The following is a 20,357-nucleotide window of genomic DNA, read 5'->3' on the forward strand; positions in this document are numbered from 1 at the left end:
ACTGCTTGGAGAGAGACCCACATTGTGTAGCAAGCCGTCTGTAAGTTGACTAAATGAATAAAAGCCTGGTTGCCTGGCAGGTGTTCTGGGGCTTGGATAAGAAGCTTGCTCAGCGGAAGCACTTCCCATCTGTGAACTGGCTGATCAGCTACAGCAAGTACACGCGCGCTCTCGACGAGTACTATGACAAGCACTTCCCAGAATTTGTCCCCTTGAGGACTAAAGCAAAGGAGATCTTGCAGGAAGAGGAGGATCTTGCAGAGATTGTTCAGCTGGTGGGAAAGGTGAGGAGCGGCAGGGGGAGCAATGTTTTGGGGAGACATTTTTCCTCCATATTCTCAACTGCTATAGGCATGTCTGTGGGATAATGCAATACAGTCCAGCGACGGTGCCTGCCTCTTGGCATCAATGGGGTGGGTGAAGGACTTGGGCGAGGATAGCGACAGGACTAAAACGGTTTAGTTAGCATCTAAAACAGTGGTAGGTGCTGGTACGCAAATTATAAGTGATACGCTCCCTCTCAAAGGGGGTTTTTCTCCCTTATTGGCAAAACAAGGCTTAGAGTGAGCAGTTTAGGACTGGCAGTGAGTAAATGAGAAGCGTCTGGAGATGTGGAGGTTATCAGAAGCCGGAACAGAAGTTGTAGTTGGGAAATACGGCGGACAGATGATTCAGTAACAGGTGGACTAGAGAATTTTTTAAATAAAATAAATGAACCTGTAACATCAGGAGCAGCAGGGAGCCAGGAAGCTAACGAGTCTCTTTCACTTCTAGGCTTCCTTGGCAGAAACAGACAAAATCACACTGGAAGTTGCCAAGCTCATTAAAGATGACTTCCTGCAACAGAATGGCTACACTCCATATGACAGGTTTGCAGCTATCTATTTTCACAAGAGTTTCTGATGTTTCAGGAGCTGAAATGGGCACTGAAGAAGTAGACAGTGTTACGCTAGACTTTTCCCAGTTAACTTTCATGGGGGAAGAAGGGCATTAGAATTTTGGTCTCTTCCTGCAGCAGTTTGCTGTTCCGTGACTCATCTGCTGCCGAGAATAAAATGTCATCTCCAGAAAGCAGGAGCAAGAACAGCTTTCAGATTTGCTTAGCTGCCCTGGAACTCCTTAACCTGTAGAAATCTGTTGAGCTTATGGTAGTGTTATAAGAAAAACTGCTCCCTTTCCCTTATGGGATATTAAGGAGCCCATAAAGAGTCCTTAAGTGGGTTCCCTATTGGTAGGAAAAAACAGGGGCCACCCAGAGAATATTGAGAAGCGGCTAGTAAGCCTGATCTTTATTAAAGGAACTGTTGCAACAGGGTCCCCACTCGCCACACGCAGGAGGGATGAGAACCCTGAACAATGGTGCGCAAGCCCTTATATAGACTTTTGAAATTGCCCACCCTGTAGCCCCAGACCACCCCTTGAAACATCATAGATACATCACAGGAGGTGGTCTACAGCAGAAATCCTGTCTGCCAGGATATCTGTTAATCGTCACTGATTGCCCTACCTGGGCAGCCTGGCCATTCTTTTATGATGGTTAATATTTTAGTTCCTGAGTCCAGGTCACAGGCTCACCCTATTCATTCACAAATGCGTCCTTAAGACAGGACTTGCAAGCCTCCTCTGCTTTTTTTCTGTTAGGTTCTGCCCATTTTATAAGACAGTGGGAATACTGTCCAACATGATCGCCTTTTATGATATGGCACGTCGAGCAGTTGAGACCACTGCCCAGAGTGACAATAAGATCACTTGGGCCATCATCAGAGAGAACATGAATGAGATTCTTTACCGACTCACATCAATGAAATTCAAGGTATGTCCTCTGCGTGAGGGAGAGTTACAGCAAAACAAACCGAGATTCCTTCTCCTGGCTGTGTTAGGCGGTCTCCATTTTTGGGTAGCGTGAGGACATTGTCAGAATGCCCCCTATTTAACTTGGCAAGCATTTGAGGCCCCACTTGGCAGTGTTGTGTTTTTATATTTAAGAGAAAACAAAAAGATGAAGTAGGCAATTTTCATATTCCATTCTTCACTCCCACTGCCAACAGGTTATTGTGTCATAGAATTCTACTCAATAAATAAGCCAGAGCAGATTCCAATGTATAGTTAGCAGAGTAAAAACTTAAAACACATTGCGGGATTCCACCAAAATAGACCAGAGCTTTACTACTACTGAAGGCAAATAAGCATAATGGCCATTGTGTTATTATGTGGTCGTTTGACATGAGCTATAAAGTAAGATTAAAATTGTCTCCAGTTGAGCCTTACCCCTTTTAAAAATAACAAAACTTAAGGAAAGGGCTACATTAGTGGTCACAGTGATCCACAGTCTCTTCTCCTCTGACCACAAGCCATATTTCATTTATCAATTTGAGATCAGTGATTAGAATAGTCTTGCCATGGCCGCAGTTGGCTGTTTCTGGGATGAACATGGCTGTTGTCCACGCTGACAGTTTTGCTTTTTTCTAGTCCATCCAGACGGTGGTTTAAAACTGTGTTACCTCAATCCAATGGGAAGAGGAGAGTAGAATGCCTTCCACGTACAGTGGTACCTTGGTTCTCAAGCTTAATCCGTTGCGGAAGTCCGTTCCAAAACCAAAGCGTTCCAAAACCAAGGTGCACTTTCCCATAGAAAGTAAAGCAATCCGTTCCAGACGATTAACAACAACCTCTCAAACAGCCATTTAACATGAATTTTACTATCTAACAAGACCAGTGATCCATAAAATGAAAGCAATAAACAGTGTAGTGCAGACACACAATCAATCAGTCAATCAATCAATCAATCAATCAATAGTTGAACTGGGTTCCACAAAGTCACAAAAAAGAGCCACAAAAATGCAAAATAGCAAAAACAGACAGACCTCAGCGTAATGCCAAAATTGGAAGTGTGGCACTCAAATTGGAAGCGTAACACTCAAAATGGAGCACGTTCGGCTTCTGAAAAAAGTTCTCAAACCGGAAAGCTTACTTCCAGGTTTACAGTGTTTGGGTTCCAAGTTGTTTGAGTACCAAGGCACCACTGTATTGATAAATGCATGGGCACTGGGGGTAGAAATTGCCTAGGAAGGAAATACTCCTGGCAACCTCCTTCCTGACAATGAACCACAAAGCCCCAGCAATTTCTGAGTTTTGGTCTGTCCAATTTCAGGACCCAGTGAAAGATGGAGAGGCAAAGATCAAAGCAGACTACGCCCAGCTCTTTGAAGACATGCAGAATGCGTTCCGCAGTTTGGAAGACTAGAGTCACGACTCTTCTGGAGCCCCAACTGAGTGTGTTCCTCATCTCCGTCTTCTTGCTTTTCCATGGATAGAAGATGCACGCTTCACTGAAGATTTCCTTTTATCTTTGAAAACATTCCCGTTTAGTTTGATAGCTGTGTGTTTGTGTGGGTAAATCTGATCTTAAGAGCGTAAAACAGGTTTTGTAAAGGTCCCTTTGATTTTGGAAGTCTCCTTTACCAGATTTGACCTCTTAGCCGGCAGTTTCCCTTTCTTTGGAAGAGAACCAGGGGAGCTCAAGAGTTTTTCTGGGAGAGAGGAAAAAAACACATATGCTGCTGTATATGTATAGATGGCATTGGGGCACTTGAACCCTTTTTCCTGGATTACTGCTATTCAGTTGAGGCAATTCGGATGCATCAGAGATAGGATTTATTTATTGTACTTTAATGTTGCTGCTGCTGCTGCTACCCTGGAAAAAATCAAATCTATAGTTAAAATTACTTAGCTACAATATTATTTCACTATTTTCCTGTTTCATCCAGTGTGTTGAAAATTTGCAGGCTTGTGGGGCAAAGAGAAGTGCCCAGCAGCAATCTTTCTGCTCATCTTATCTGAGGAAGCACAATTTTCCTTAAATACGAATTACATTTATTTCTCACAACAATGGTTGCTTCCAGCTAGTAATGGGTTCCACTCCCTTCCTAGATCATCTCCACCCCCAAATACAGAAATTAAGTCACATCTCTGTGTGCTGCAGCTTAATATATATTTTTGCCTATATGCAGTGGGACAAGGCAGAAACTTAATCATTGTTTTTCAGTGGGACAAGGCAGCAGTCCTCTCCTCTGCCTCCTTGCCTGCGTTATTCTTTGCATTTACCGCAACAATTAAAGCAAAATTGGAAGCCACACATTTTTTACTTTGGATTTTTGTTTTTATTTCAATCACTGGAATAGCGGAACAGTAGTTCTTAACATTATAGGGTAGGGATGGGGGTAGAGATGGGAAGGTCTGGGGGAAAACTGGAAAAATTGGGGGGGGTCATTCCCCCCCCCCAAAAAAGCCGTTTTTTCCGGGGGGGGGGACGACAGCTTGGGGGGGATGGGGGGGTGGACCTAGTCCCCCCTCAATTTTTCTGATTTTTCCCAGGCTTTCCCGTCTCTAGATGGGGAGCCTTTGGCTGTCTGAATTTTACTGGACTCCAGCTCCCATCAGTCTCAGGTCGCATGGCTGGTGGTTAGGAATGATAGGAGTTGTAGGCAGACAGCAGCTGGAGCCTATAGGTTTCCCCATCCCTGTGGTGGAGTAAGAGAATATAGAATTTGTCATTTTACAGAGCTGATGATTTTGGGACGTTTGCTCTGCTAGTCTTGTCTTGCAGGACACGTGAGCAGTACTGCTCAGTTACCTTCTAGTGTGCAGGGTAGTATTTTCTCACCTTGGAGAAGTTAGTTACTTTTCCTGGTGCTCATGTTCTGATTACAGTTTCAATAATGAAGAAGAACCTTAGTTTTCACTGAATAAACATCTAGTGCCATCATGTCACTGCTGCAAAAACACGGGTTCCTAGCAAAAAAGACCTAATGCCCCTTCTGGGTCAGTTTCCTATTCTAAACAGCAGAAAACCCACTTAAGAGAGTTGCAGAATGGTTATAATTGCAGGTGACACTTGTACAAGTTAAATGCTCCATCTCTCTCTCCACCCAAAAATAAAATAACATTGCCAGGAAGTTTCTAGGTTCCTAACCTCCAGGCGTATCTTGTCTTTAAGTTAAATGCCAGTTAAAACCTAACTGCATATTGACATTATTGTTGGTTCTGCATTGAGTGTCAGTTTCCTCAAGCGTGGCGTATGAATGATTTGTGCAAAACCCACTTTTGCTGAAAACCTAATTGACTGTACTGTGCTGTAGCATTTCATGCCTATGAAACCGATAACTACTTTAAGAGGATGCTGTAAAATTTTACAAACTATATCTGAAATAAAGATGTCTATTTATTGTGCTGTACCTGCCTAAAACTGGCCAGTTCAGTTTCATATATATTTTGTCTCCTTGTTTTGTGTCTGTTTTTCAGTGTTAGAAAAATAACTTACTGTGCTGCTGCAAATTCTTGGTTCACCAAAAAATGGAGGAATGAGACAAGGTGGGGAGGGGAGGGGAAGCCTGTATAGTAAGTACATTATCTGTTGCTAGAAACTGTGTACATTGTTGAAGTAACTGAGAATAAAAAATGGATTTAGAATATACTTGACCTGTCCTTCCTTATGTAGCAAAAATGTTCACTGATTTTTTTTCAGCTAGAGGGCTCAGCTTCCACTTAGCGACTAGTGGAGGTCCAGAGGCTTTTAAAAAAGCCTGTTTAAGCCTGAGAGCACCTCAGTCCCCATGTTTTTGACATGACCCTTAAGATTGTGCAGAAATCCTCTTAATTTGATGAATCAAGACCTCAAGAATGTGAAGGAATGTTTCGAGGGGCTCTCAGCTATGGAATTCCCCTCGTCCCAAAACTCATCAGAGTCTCGGAATGTATATCAAACCTACCACTCAGCAAAAATAAAATCTAGCATGTTATGCATTCATAGTAGCTAGAACGGTCAGTGCCAGAATTTGCAAAAAATTGGCTAGAATACACGAAAGGTGGTGAAAATTAATAGTCATATCTGCATGACAGAAAAACAAGCTAGATGTTTAAAATGAGTGTTAGTATTATTTTTGCGACAGCAATTAGGAATATCTTTAAAAAGCCACAAAATAGATTTGTTCAGGTTTATTACATTTACTGCATTTTATATGAGAAACGTAAATGACGTGTCTCCAAATGATGGGTTGCATGGAAGAAGCAGAAATGTCATAATTGCTCTTCCGCAGCAGGATAAGACCCGAGATGTACAGCCGTTTGTTACAAGCCTCACGTTCATGTCGCCTCCTGGACATCCAGACATATCAAGTTCCACCGCTGCCTCGTCTGACTTAGGAACTCCAAGCCATTGGAGAAAAACCTCCTCAACTGTCCTAAACCTTGGGGAAAAACAAAAACACAGTTTCACTTTAAACCATGAAGTCTCAACATTCCACGTAAGATTTGGGGTGTTGAAACCAAACGACCATGTAGCCATTGTACAATTCCATTGTATTATTTTTTTCATTTCATTTACTTTTAAAACATTATTTGAGCTACCTAAAAAATCAAGATATTTTCTTGGGGAAAGTTGGTTAGGACAACACTAAGCTCAGACTATAAGCTGGAAAAAGATACCTAGACACCTACAATTTTCTTTCTAAATTTAAGAAGCTGACATCCTGTTAGAGTTCATTGCCTTTCCAACATGCCACAATCTCCAGATTCTTGGTCCTTAAAGTATAAATCACCAGAGGTCTATAGGACCATGGATGACAAACCCTTCCAACCCATCATAAACCCACAAAAAAAAAACCACAGGTATATTAATCAAATTGCCAAACCTGCTTTTTTTTGTTTGTTTATTTTAAAATGTGCAGGCCAACAGCCAACTTGCCCTTTTCCTCTGATTCCTAATACGTAAATACTTTTCAACCAATTCAATAAAAACTATGTTATGTGAAAAAAGTAAAGGACACCTGGACAATTAAATCCAGTCAAAGGCGACTGGGGTTGTGCTCATCTCGCTTTCAGGCCGAGGGAGATGCCGTTGTCCACAGACAGCTTTCCAGGTCATGTGGCCAGCAGGACTAAACCGCTTCTGGCACAATGGAACACGCTGACGGAAACCAGAGTGCACAGAAACGCCGTTTACCTTCCCACCACAGCGGTACCTATTTATCTACTTGCACTGGCGTGCTTTCAAACTGCTAGGTTGGCAGGAGCTGGGACCGAGCAACGGGAGCTCCGTCGCGGGGATTCAAACCGCCGACCTTCTGATTGGCAAGCCCAAGAGGCTCAGTGGTTTAGACCACAACGCCACTCATCCAACCAGTCCATGACATCTCAGCTCCGATAAGATTGAGGACACGTATCTACATACCTGCCTCGTGATCTCCCGAGGGCTTTCTATCTGGTCTGAAAGTCAACAGGACAGGCCGACAGACAACTGGGCTTCTGCATAAGCTTCTCAAGTACCAGGTGAACAGGTCTTCACGCTCCTCAGTTTGCTATCAAAAACAGAAGATTATTGGCAGTGGGCTGAGCAAGTGAAATACACAGAGAAGATCACCAGGGAGAATTCGTAATTCAGATACGGAGCTAGCAGTTCAACAAGAGAAGAATAAGCCACTCACCCCAGGAGCCGTATTAACTTCACTGTGCTGAATGCCAATACTGCCCGTGTTCTTAACATGGTTCTGTACAATATCCCACTCCTTGGCACTCAAAGCCAGCACTTTCTGCACCTGTTGGTTCTTGCACACCACCACAAACTCGCTTGTTCCATCTTCTACTATGATTCTGAAGGTTTGAAGGAGTAAGGAGATCACAAAATTATTCTGACTTGGAATGGTGGTCTGTCTGTGTCAGGGAATGGCCTGAAGCACAGGACTGGGGAATGCATTCTCAGGCAGATCAGCTTAGCTCCGAAGAGGAGCCAGAGGGGGAAGATTCACACCCACCCCCCTTGTCTTCAGTGGTTTGAGAAGCAGCGAGAGACACAGACGCAGAGCAGTTTAGACAGGAGTTACGTAACTACGAGGTAATAGCAAGGGAAAGAGAAGGGAGGGAGCAGCTAGCCGAGACGTCATTAGTGTGGGGGAACCTCCTTCCCCACAAACTAAAACAGGGGTCAGCAACCTTTTTCAGCCGTGAGCCGGTCCACTGTCCCTCAGAGCTTGGGGGGGGGTGGACTATATTTTTTGGAGGGAAATGAACGAATTCCTATGCCCCACAAATAACCCAGAGATGCATTTTAAATAAAATCACACATTCTACTCATGTAAAAACACGCTGATTCCTGGACCGTCTGCGGGCCGGATTGAGAAGGCGATTGGGCCAGATCCGGCCCCCCGGGCCTTAGGTTGCCTACCCCTGAACTAGGAAGTCTGTCCATATTTGAGAACAAAGGACGCAAAGAGGAGGTGGGACTTTCCGTTGGCGCCCAGGATGTTGCGGGAGACAGAAGTGGGAGGATTTAGAGTAGCTAACTGCTCTCCTTGTGGAAAGATGTGGATTTTTGCTCGCAACCTGATGCTTGAATAAAAGAACTATAAATTATAAACGGCTTGTTATTTCTTGTTTGTGAAGTTACCGAAGGGAGAGGAGGACTCTCCATTCCTGACAGTCTACTCAACTGGCTTACAGTCCAGTCTAGTAGGAACCTCCCCTAGACCACCTAGACGACTCTGGCATTTGGCCCGTGGGGACTTTTTGGCCAAGCCACACCCGCCTACCCTATACCTGGTGCCATATACCATGTCAGGTATGGGGCAGGTAAAAACTTGGCTGAAGGGGCTGGAAGGGACTGAGTAAAACCAGACAAACTTTGAGACTTGCACAGGCTGCACAGACATTGCATTCAAATCCTGACTCTGGCTAAACAGAACCTTCAAAGCCACATCAAAGGAAGATTGTGGAAGGCAAATTCACCTCAAATCTAATCCACAGTACTTACCTGGCACGGGCTTTGCACACTCCTGTACGCGACAGGCAAGGTGGGTTATACCGGCTGCATCTTCCCTGGATGAGAAAGGAAAAGATGGCGAACTCAGGTCACTTCTCACTGAGGGGGTAAACTGGTAAACAAGTAAACGTCCTTCGGGATAGAGGTGCGGGGTTCCTACAACTGAATGCTTTCTCCTCACAAAAATGCGAATAGATAAACATAACATTTTACAAGGACAAGAGGGAACACCACGGACAGAATACCATATTTTTCGCTCCATAAGACGCACCTGACCATAAGACGCACCTAGTTTTTAGAGGAGGAAAACAAGAAAAAATATTCTGAATGAAACAGTGGGTGCATGATTTTTTTGGTGCAGGCTGTAGCCATGGACATGCTATGTGATCTGATGGTGAATTTGGGGTGACCCAATGTAAAAATCCTGAGGATCTATGGGCTTTTACCTCCCCCCTCCCAGGCAGCCTCCGCTAGTGTCCCTTATCTCTCTCCCGATCCCACCGATCAGTTGTTTCCTTTCAACACTTCCTTCCCTCTTGCTTGCCTTAGTGTCTTTTCCTTAGCTAGAGCAGTTTTTTGCTCCTCCTTTTCTTCTAATTTCTCCCCTTATTGCTTTAGTCTTCCTGTTTCCCCCCTTTGCAAGTTTGCTGTCTTTACCTCCCCCCTCCCAGGCAGCCTCCTTTATCTCTAGTGTCCCTTATCTCCTTCCCGATGGGCAAACAATCAGCGGCTTTGTTTCAACACCCCCTTCCCTCTTTCAAAAAAAAAAAAAAAAAAAGCATGATCTGCTTTTTGCCCCTGGGCAATTCGGCTCCAGGGACCACATATTCGCTCCATAAGACGCACAGACATTTCCCCTTACTTTTTAGGAAGAAGAAAGTGTGTCTTATGGAGCGAAAAATACGGCAACTGTCACACACAGGAGGAAGAAGGATATACAGTGGTACCTCGGTTTTCGAACCTAATCCGTTCCGGAAGACCGTTCGAATTCTGAAACGTTCAAAAACCGAAAACTCAAAAGCCGACAGTTAAGCCTTAGGATCCTGCGCTTGGCGGAAACTCGTGGCATGTTCGAATTCCGAGGCGTGTTCAAAAATCAAAGCATTTACTTCTGGGTTTACGGCGTTTGTAAACCAAAATGTCCGTCACTGGAGACATTCAAAAACCGAGGTGCCACTGTAGTTTGAATGCTTCACCTCTGGGTTTATAAATCATTTAATGTGTCAAGACAAGTGGATGTTGTTAATATTGCAGTTGTAGTATAAGGGGTTGTTATTTTGACTGGAATGTAATGGAGATGAATAAGATGTTGGAAAGCAGAAACAAAGCAAATCATCAAGCCATCAATTCTAGCACGCAGGAGGCCACCTAAATTATATAATTTGGCATCTGAATGATTGGGATTAGTAATTGTATAATTGTATAATTTGGCACTGTTATAATGAGGCTAACATTGGGTTATTGTCATTGAAATCTAATAAAAATTATTGTTATTAAAAAATATGCCCCCCTTTGCACAGAAAAATACCAGGAAAAAGGTTCTAGTTAGAGGATAGGAGTTTGTTGGGCACCTCTGTGAAGATGCAGTTGCAAAGGGAGCAGCTCCAGTGCAGGGACAAAGACAGGACACACGTCACGTGACAGGCAACCTGCGCCTGGCCCAGACCAGAAGGCTCAGGCGTTATCCTGGACAAATGCAGCACGGAAGGAGCAGAGGCGGCACCCAGCTGCCTAAAATTAAAAAGACAAAAAGGATAGACAAGCAGAAAGGTTTCACAAAGTTTCAAAAAGATCTTCTAGAAAGCAATACTGAAATACTGTCGAAAATGTATAATTTGCTCCTGGAATGGCATAAAAAAGATGAACAGGTTAAATTGGGCAAAGGACTTTATAATACAGGTGGCAGATTGGGAGAGGCTTTGGGAAACAGATTTGAAATTCACAGCATCCTGTACGCTAAATATGAAAATGATGTACCGGTGGGTATTTGAGCCCTATTAAATTAACTAAAATGTATAGAACAAGTTCAAATTTCTGCTGCAAGTGTAAAGAAAAGGAAGGCACCTTTTACCATATGTGGTGGACATGTAAGGTAACAAAACCATTTTGGGAAATGGTATATAACGAATTGAAAAAAGATGTGTAAAATAACTTTTGTTAAAAAACCTGAAGCTTTCCTATTAGGACTTATAGGTACTGAGATCCCAAGGGAACAGAAAAGACGTTTTATGTGTGCGACAACAGCTGCACAGGTGTTGCTCGCCCAAAGATGGAAAGAAGAAATAATCCCAACTAGGGAAGAATGGCAAACCAAGTTGCTGGTCTACGCTGAGATGGCAAAACTAACTGGGAAACTCAGGAATCAAGAAGATAAGGACTTTAAAAAAGAATGGGGAAATTTTATAATATATCTAGGAGACCATTGTAAGCAAGTTAAAACTTTAGCTGGACTTTGAGATACACTTGTAAAGTAACGAAAACTATGGATAATTTGGAAAAATGGAAAATTTGGAGAACGGACTGATATGTCATTTTAAATATTGTAATAAGGACCCATGTAGGGGATGGGAGAAGTCAGGAATACAGTGGTACCTTGGGTTACAAATGCTTCGGGTTACAAACACTTTGGGTTACAGACTCCACTAACCCAGAAGTAGTACCTCGAGTTAAGAACTTTGCTTCAGCATGAGAACAGAAATCACGCCATGGCGGCGTGGCGACAGGGGGAAGCCCCATTAGCTAAAGTGGTACCTCGGGTTAAGAACAGTTTCAGGTTAAGAATGGACCTCCGGAACGAATTAAGTTCTTAACCCGAGGTACCACTGTACAGAGAATCTCATGAAATGATTATATAAGCTGTTTGACTGTAAACTTGTCCTGGTAAAAGCAAATAAAAACGATTTTTTTTAAAAGAAAAATGAAAAAAATGAAACACATTTGCCAAACACAGTAGGGAGTTGAGTGAGAGGGCAGAGCTGTGAAGAGTTTTGTACTCACAGGGAAGAAAAGTCGTGGGGTGCAGCGGCCAGAACAGACACGCAGCTGGACATAATGTATGTACAATAGACGTTTTTGAATCTGTAATACAGAGGTTTTGGTTTTTCGAGGAAGCAGCCTGTCTGTTATCCTTAAAGAAATATATCAATGCCACGGGACAGAAATGGGATTCCCAAAGAACTGGAGCTCAGAGTAGGTGCTAATTCCACCCCCCACCCCCCCAGTACAGCACACCACTGCCACATCCGGCCGGGCTTGACTCAGTACTGTTTGTAACTGTGCCAGCCTTAAAAGGTCCATGTTGAGCCCTCAGAATTTCATATAACTTAACAGTGCAACATATAATCAGTTGTGTCCCCAACGGACTTGACATCCACAGATACAGAGGTGCTGTATCTAGTAATGAGAGCATGGCAAGGTTGGGGGGGTGGTAGAGCCGTAGGGAGGTGATCTTGTGCCCCTGGCAGAACTGTCCAGATTGCGCCACGGACAAATTAGCTCTTCTTTCCGCCTCTCCTCCAACCCAACCCTCCACCCATTCAAGACCCTCTATTTAAAACCTTTTCCTATGCGGAAATATTATTTTTATTTACAGTGGTACCTTGGGTTACAAACACCTTGGGTTACAAACACTTCGGGTTACAGACTCCGCTAACCCAGAAGTATTACCTCGGGTTAAGAGCATTACCTCAGGATGAGAACACAAATCGCGCACAAGCAGCGCAGCAGCAGCGGGAGGCCCCATTAGCTAAAGTGGTACCTCAGGTTAAGAATGGACCTCCGGAACGAATTATACCTGAAGGAGCGTCTCCACTCCCATTGTTCAGCCCGGACACTGAGATCCAGCGCCGAGGGCCTTCTGGCGGTTTCCTCCCTGCGAGAAGTGATGTTACAGGGAACCAGGCAGAGGGCCTTCTCGGTAGTGGCGCCCACCCTTCAGATGTGAAGGAAATAAGCAGCTATCCTATCTTTAAAAGACATCTGAAGACAGCCCTGTTTAGGGAAGTTTTAATATTTAATGCTGTATTGTTTTTAACACTTGATTGGGAGCCGCCCAGAGTGGCTGGGGAGACTCAGCCAGATGGGCAGGGTATAAATAATATATTATTATTATTATTATTATTATTATTATTAAAGTACGTAATCAGAGGTACCACTGTATAGACATATTTATGGACATATGTTTTAGCCGATTTTGCACACACACCCCTTGCCTGTGCCCCTGGCGGGAGCGTTTCTCAACACCCGGTAGCTACAGCCCTGGGTGGTGGTCAGCGCAAACAAACCAACCAGCCCAGAGTAGGCGCCTAAGCCCATTTCAACGCCTTTTGGATCCACATACCTGATGGAAACCTTGCGCTGCAAGTTCTGAAAGAGAATTCTGGCGCCAGGAAGCAGACCCCAAAGGTAGGGCAAGAATGCCGTTTCAATGTACACATCCAGCACTTCTGAGGCACCAGCTGTAGGTGATACACGTAGCTTCACGGTGTAATCCCGGGTTAAGAGGTTACCTAAGTGTAAGGAAGACAGGCAACACTTTGATCTCATCCAGTAAATACCCTCAGTTAGGAAAGACAGAGCTACAGACTTGGCACAAGAGCAGCTCTACAGAATCATTCTGCCTGACCCAGACGCACCGATCAGGTCCATGTGTCTTATTTATGTGCTCAGCCATGGACCAGAAATGCTCCTTCTATAGTACATTCAAGGTTCTCACCCATCTGGTGCATCAAAACCTCTCCAGGCGACTTCTTTCCAACGTAAGATTGAACCAAAGTCCTCTGCACTATTAGGCCAGAGAAAGAGACCAGGGAGCCTGTGAAACTAATGAGTGGGAACAGGTTTAAGAATTTTACCAGGTTCTCAAATACTTGGAGAGAGCACGGCCAAATTCTCTCCCCAAAATTTTATTTGATTTTCCATATTAAAATTTACATTCACCTAAAGAACATACTATATAAAAACAAGATTCTAAAGAATCTCCTGGACTTCCCTCCTCCCTTTAGTGGGTCTTATTGCTAATCTTGTCCTTCTGCATCTTTTATAATAACCCATATTTTTGTATCTCCATTATATCCATAATTTGTCGTTACATTACAAGCATTATTGCAATAGCACTAAGAATTTTAACTGTTTACAATGGGTTTTAAGGTAAATTATAAATTTTCTCCATTCCTTATTAATGTTTTGGCCCTCCTGATTTCTGATTCTTCCGGTCATTTTTGCCATTTCGGCATAGTCTATCAACTTAATCTGCCATTCTTCTCTAGTAGGGACTTTATCTTCTTTCCATCTCTGGGAACGGCCAGATTCTCAACCCAATATGTTTGTACTCTTAAAGTGACCATAGAACATTGGTCCTGAAAGACCTACTTTGACTCCCAGTACGTTTCCGAGTGTTGGTGCTGACCTTTCAAGCCCTAAAGGGCCTCGGCCCAGTATACCTGAAGGAGCGTCTCCACCCACATTGTTCAGCCCGGACACTGAGGTCCAGCGCTGAGGGCCTTCTGGCGGTTCCCTTACTGCGAGAAGTGAGGTTACAGGGAACCAGGCAGAGGGCCTTCTCGGTGGTGGCGCCTGCCCTGTGGAACGCCCTCCCAACAGATGTCAAAGCAATAAACAACTACCGTATTTTTCGCCCTATAGGACACACTTTTTCCCCTCCAAAAATGAAGGGGAAATGTGTGTGCGTCCTATGGGGCGAATGCAGGCTTTCGCTGAAGCCTGGAGAGCGAGAGGGGTCGGTGCGCACCGACCCCTCTGCTCTCCAGGCTTCGCTGACCTCTTCGCAAGCAGCGGGAGCGCTCCCGCTGCTTGCGGAGAGTTGCCTGCATGCTGAAGCCTGCGCGCGCCGAGCTCAGCGCGTCCAGGCTTCGCGGACCTCTCAGCAAGCAGCGGGAGCCAGCGCTGGACTCCCACGGCTTGCAGAGAGCTGCCTGTTTGGGGGCTGGGGCGGGGGAAGCTCAGGCTTCCCCCGCCCTAGCCCCACGCCTGGAGGGGAAATAATTTTTTTCCCTTTATTTCCCCCCCAAAAAACTAGGTGCGCCTTATGGGACGGTGCGTCCTATAGGGCGAAAAATACGGTATCTGACTTTTAGAAGACATCTGAAGGCAGCCCTGTTTAGGGAAGTTTTTAATGTTTAATGTTTTATCTTGTTTTTAATATTCTGTTGGGAGCCACCTAGAGTGGATGGAAACCCAGCCACAGATGGGCGGGGAATAAATTATTATTATTATTATTATTATTATTATTATTATTATTATTAAAGCACCTGGAGTGTCAGCATGTCTCAATAGGAGAGATGCTTCAACGGGAAAAAATTATGGCTCCTGAGGGGGCATCATGTTGAGCAAGAGCAGGATTTATTGATTAAATTCCTATCCTGCCTTTCTTCCCAAAGTAGTCCAGGGTAGCAAACACCGAAGTGGTATCTACTTGGTACATCTATGGTCAAAACTGGGGCGGGGAAAACAGAAGCAAAACTAGAGGCAGCAAATCAACGCCATTAGAAGGGCAAGTTCTTTGACAAGAGAAGAAAGCGGAATAAATCTGAAGGCAAAGGCCGACGAAAGGAGGCAACTGACAGACGGGCACAAGACAAAGGCAAGGACTGCCAAACTGTACCCTTCATTAACATCCAGGGAGAAGACAGAGATTGCAGCAGATGGAGCTAAGCATCAGATATTCCTCATCCCACACACAAAAAAACAGCGCAGGCTGAGTCAGTAACCACTTCCCTAATAGCATCATCACTGTGGAAACTTCCCAGTTCCGAAGGAACAATTTCCAGACATGAACCTGAAGGCAGAAGAGGTGCAGATTCAAGCAAAGGTGTGTGGCAGAGGTATGGGATTGAAGGGGTCAGGACACTGTTGTAAACAAAAATTGCCCTTTTCCCTTATGGGATATCCAAGAGCCCATATAGAGTCCTTACATAGGTTCCCTATTGGTAGGAGAAGATAACAGAGGCCAACCAGAGAATATTGAGAAGCAAAGCAGCTCGTAAGCCTGATCTTTGTGATCTGTTGCAACAGGGTGCTCCCCTCACCCGCAGGAAAGGAGGAGGAACCCAGAACAATGGCGTGCAAGGCCTTATAAAGACTTTTGAAATTGCCACCCTGTAGATCAAGACCACCCCCAGAAACAGCATACATACATCACAGAAGGGGTGTAACCTAAGACCACCCCTCAGATACATCATACCTACATCACAAAAAAGGTGGTCTAAACAGAAATTTGAATGTTGTTTTTCTCCTGTCATTGTTTATCTCCTGTCTGGCAGCAGGTTACTTGACTGGATTTCCTGGGGAGCCTGGCCAGTCTTTTGTAATGATACTTAGCTCCTGGGCCAGGTCACAGCTCACACCCTATTCATATCTTAAATGTGCCCTTAAGACAGGATTTGTGAGGAAAGAGACAATGGGGAGGTTTCCCACTTTGACCTTGCAGAGAAAACATTTGCTCAGTTTAGGAATCAAAATGGTTCCAGGTTGGTCTTCCTGTGCTGATCTATGTATGTGCTTGGTTAGTACGCTTATGAACATTACCATATTAAGACCTCAAAATTCCTATCACAACATGACACAGCCGCATGGTGAATATCAAGCAACGTGTGTGTTAACTGGCATCTCTGGTGCTTAATCTTAACATGATCCCTTTTGGTCTTGTTTAAAAGCATCCATACATTAATCCATACATTACGGAGGCAGCACTCGTGTATGGAGGGGGCGGGTGGGGCTCAAGAGAGCGCCACTTCCCTGATCCTCCTGCCCATGCACATGCAAATTACTCTTCAGATTAAGACGAGGTCTGTGTGCACCTCATGTCCTCAGCTAGCTCTCTCTCTCATCTCAATACAAGGCACTGGTACTCAAAAAACAGCTTCTCTCATATCCACAGCCAAAGATGTTGGCATTAAAAGCCAGAATATCATTACATTTTCTTTTTAGCGGAGAGTCAGCAGCAATACAAAAATTCCCCATTGCAGGAACTAGTTGACTGGGCCGTGTTGTTCCCTGCGAATCTTTTTGTTTTTTAATGTTTCCCCACAGATTCTTTTATCAGCTTTGGTAAATAGGAACAGAGGGAAGGCTAGATTACCTGGAGCTGAGAATCTCCGCAATGGAAAACAGCTTTCGATCCATCTGCGGCACTGTCGAAACCAGCTGAAAAACAACATTCTTTTATAAAAACACAATGCAATGTCAAACACTTAAAACTTCCTGACACACGGCTGCCTTCAGATGTCTTCTAGAAGTTGCATAGTTCTTTATCTCCTTGACATCTGGTGGGAGAGTGTTCCACAAGGCAATTACCATGAAGGCCTTCCGCTTGGTTCCCTGTTACTTCACTTCTCACAGCGAGGCAACACACACAGGCCTACCTGAGAAATACACCCCACATGGTGCAGGAGGGCTCCATCTGGAACAGGGAGAAACAAGGAACGTCTCAGCGGATTCAGGTTTCCTTGTGCTGGTGAGCAGCACAGTTGATCAAAGACACCCAAGTCCTGCAAAAGCAATAGCACCAAAGATACAGTCACTCAGAGCTTTTCTTGCTGTGACAGTACTCGCTAAAGAGAACTGTCACCTCTTTTTCTTGAGGCACATGGCAGCCATTTTATGCCGACAGCCATGGCACTTTTACCTAAAAAAAGCACTGGATGTGGTACAGAATAGAAAAATATTGTGCAACAGAATACAGTGGATGATCGGGTTGCGAACGTGATCCGTGCGGGAGGCACATTCGCAACCCACAGCGTTCGCAACCCGCGTCTGGGCACGCATGGGTTGCGATTCGGCACTTCTGTGCATGCGCAAAGTGCAATTTAGCGCTTTTGCACATGCGCAACCGCTGAAACCCGGAAGTAACCCGTTCCGGTACTTTGGGTTTCAGCCGTCCGTAACCTGAAAAAATGCAACCTGAAGCAGCTGTAACCCGAGGTATGACTGTACAGTGGTACCTGTTACCATAAAGCACCAATGCTGCAGCAAGCAAAGGCTCTAGCAGCTCAGCCAGCTGCTTGTGGCTGGAAAGCCAGACAGGATGTTTGTGACTGTTGCCATGGGAACAAAGGGGCAGTCCATTCTGTACTGAGCACCGGATGTTAGCTCAGTGTGTGTGTGTCATATGACCCGTACTGGATGTACTTGGGAGGAGTTTCTTCTTGCTGTTGTTGAGTGCAGACATGATTCTCTGTACTGATGTAAGAGGCAGAAATAAATGATGTAAATAGTTTTCTGTCTGCTTCTTTCCCCTCCCTGGGGACACCAAAGGGGAGAGAGGAAGAACGGTGTGTTCCTCTCATACATCTGAGAAGAATCGCCGGACCTCGTCTGCTTATCAGCAGAGTGGAGACGCGGGGAGGTCGACAGGAATATCTGCCGGTGCCTACGCTGTGGCACATTCCTCTGACCCAGGCAGAATTCCAACAGTGGCAGCCTTCGGATGGTTGCGATTCATCGGACATCTGCATGAGAGGCTGGTGGATTGTCCTCCTCTGCTCCAAGGAGGAAGAGAAGCGTCTGAAAGAAGCCAGAGGCTCCACAGACAGCTGGTGGAAAGAAGAGGTGTTTTCCAGAGCAACAAAGTTCAAGGTATGCTGCATTTCGGGCTAAAAGTGTGAACGCAGGAAGATTAATTCCCTGGTTCACGGAGCTGCGTTTCAAAGAAAACAAAAGCTCCGGAGAAGAGGCCTGCAGCTTGAAGGCTGAAGCCTGCATTCCACAAATTTTTGTGGTAGATAAGATGTCCTATTGAAATGCATTGTTGCTAGGTAACGGTCCTGGAAAGTTACTGGCAAAGGGGCTGGACTCTGAGTGTGAGCCTGGGAAAGCGAAACAAAACCAGAGAATGTTTTGGCTACAAGGTTTACGAGCTCTTGGAAGGGACTTTTCAATAGCAGCCTGAGTTTTGCTGCCAGGTGCAAAGAGCGTAAACAATTTGCAGTTTGCTGCGTGAGAAAGGAAAAAAACAACTGTTGGATTTTACAGTTTGTTTGACAGCGTGAGCTGGAGGCTTGGCTTCAAGATGGATGCCAAGAAAGGGGGAGGTTTGCCTTGCCCTCCTCCCTTAACTAATGACAATTATTCATCTTGGTCTGTAAAGATGAAGGCCCTGCTGCAGAATCAGAGGCTTTTTGATGTAATTGAAAACCCCATCCCTGCAGCACCAACCAGAGGTTGGGAGTCACAAAATATAAGGGCCAGGACTGCTATAATTCTGTGTGTCTCAGATGATCAGTTGGTGCATGTTCAGCATTTAGAAAATGCGAAAGAGGTATGGGACACGCTGCGTACAACGCATCAGAGAGATGCTGGTTCTTCAGCGTTGCTGTATTTTGAGAAATTGACCAATCTGAGACTTGCGCCTGATGGAGATGTTCAAGCGCACCTGACAGAAATGAAGTTTCTGCGTCAACAGATGGTGGAACGCAATTTTCGTCTTCAGGAGGAAGTGTTTTGCTTCATGATGATAAACAGCCTTAGCCGCACCTACAAGGTTGTTGCCAGTCAGCTTGGTTCCCTACCGGCCGCGCAGCTGACCGCGGAGAGAGTTTGTGCTGTGGTCCTGAATGAACACGACAGACTTGCTGCACTGGAAGAAAAAGACAGGGGGAGGGAAGAACAGAGTTCTAATTCCCCCACTGCTGATGCTACTGGAGAGCATGGTGTAGCATTGAGTGCTGTCCGATGCTACAATTGTGGACAGACTGGGCATCTACAGCGAAACTGTAAGAAGCCGCGCCAGTCAAGAGGAGCAAAGAGCAGCTCTACGAAGCCTCAGGCGTCAGGCAAAAGCCGTACCAAGTGCCAGGTGAAACCTGCAAAGGCTATGATGGCGAAAGGAACCACGCCAGATGTTGGGAACGCATTCATAATCGACACGGGCTGTACAAAACATTTGTGCCCGCACAGAGGACTATTTTCAACGTTGAAGAAGCAAAGCTTCACTGTGAAACAGGCCAACGGTCAGGAGTTGGAAGCGACTGGAATTGGGACTGTGTATCTTGAGAGTCTGAACTTGACTATAAGCGATGTTTACCTGGTTCCAGAACTGAGATTTAATCTGCTGAGCGTGTCGCAGATTGCAAAGAAAGGACTGAAACTGTCCTATGATGCTAAAAGCTGCAAGATCTACAAAGATGGAGAACTGTTTCTTACTGCCAAAGAGAAAGATGGACTGTATTTGTTGACTTTCGATCAAAGTGATTACATGAAATGTAATTCTTCTGTTTCTAACGAAATCTCTCTTGCAGGTGTGACCAGTATGAGCACCAGGAAGGTGACCAAGACCAAGAAGGTCGACAGAGCATTTCAGCGGGTGTATGCTGATGTGATTGGTCCTCTAGAACCATCTAGAGGCGGTGCACGATATTACCTTTTGTGTGTGGATTGTTTCACTAATTATTCTTGGGTTTATATGATGGAGAAACCGCAAGAAACTTTAGAAAAGTTTCAGGAGTTTTGTGACAAGGTTAAAAGTATGCATGATGCTAACATTGATTGTCTTTTCACAGATGAGAAGCAAATTTTTCTGTTACAGAAG

General features: G+C 44.8%; 2 protein-coding genes across 11 annotated transcripts in view; one reads left to right on the plus strand and one right to left on the minus strand.

The window, feature by feature from the left end:
* Nucleotides 1-4,175, plus strand: part of ATP6V1A (ATPase H+ transporting V1 subunit A) — a 29,887-nt gene extending 25,712 nt beyond the window's left edge. For all 6 annotated transcript variants that reach the window (XM_080987139.1, XM_080987142.1, XM_080987140.1 and 3 more), the window contains exons 12-15: nucleotides 81-284; nucleotides 775-869; nucleotides 1,642-1,813; nucleotides 3,152-4,175. In XM_080987139.1, coding sequence (XP_080843265.1) covers nucleotides 81-284; nucleotides 775-869; nucleotides 1,642-1,813; nucleotides 3,152-3,244 — 564 coding nt within the window. In that variant the 3' untranslated portion in view covers nucleotides 3,245-4,175. The remainder of the gene's footprint in view (nucleotides 1-80; nucleotides 285-774; nucleotides 870-1,641; nucleotides 1,814-3,151) is intronic.
* A 1,804-nt stretch (nucleotides 4,176-5,979) lies between these two features.
* Nucleotides 5,980-20,357, minus strand: part of CTC1 (CST telomere replication complex component 1) — a 42,187-nt gene continuing 27,809 nt past the window's right edge. For all 5 annotated transcript variants that reach the window (XM_080987090.1, XM_080987091.1, XM_080987092.1 and 2 more), the window contains 10 exons: nucleotides 17,194-17,319; nucleotides 16,911-16,975; nucleotides 13,527-13,633; nucleotides 13,152-13,320; nucleotides 11,810-11,890; nucleotides 10,384-10,543; nucleotides 8,804-8,868; nucleotides 7,482-7,647; nucleotides 7,229-7,355; nucleotides 5,980-6,245 (listed from right to left, as the gene is read on the minus strand). In XM_080987090.1, the coding sequence (XP_080843216.1) occupies nucleotides 6,142-6,245; nucleotides 7,229-7,355; nucleotides 7,482-7,647; nucleotides 8,804-8,868; nucleotides 10,384-10,543; nucleotides 11,810-11,890; nucleotides 13,152-13,320; nucleotides 13,527-13,633; nucleotides 16,911-16,975; nucleotides 17,194-17,319 (1,170 nt within the window). In that variant the 3' untranslated portion in view covers nucleotides 5,980-6,141. The remainder of the gene's footprint in view (nucleotides 6,246-7,228; nucleotides 7,356-7,481; nucleotides 7,648-8,803; nucleotides 8,869-10,383; nucleotides 10,544-11,809; nucleotides 11,891-13,151; nucleotides 13,321-13,526; nucleotides 13,634-16,910; nucleotides 16,976-17,193; nucleotides 17,320-20,357) is intronic.

The sequence above is a fragment of the Podarcis pityusensis genome (genome assembly GCF_964106645.2).
Source record: "Podarcis pityusensis genome assembly, chromosome: 17".
In the NCBI taxonomy this organism is placed as follows: Eukaryota; Metazoa; Chordata; class Lepidosauria; order Squamata; family Lacertidae; genus Podarcis; species Podarcis pityusensis.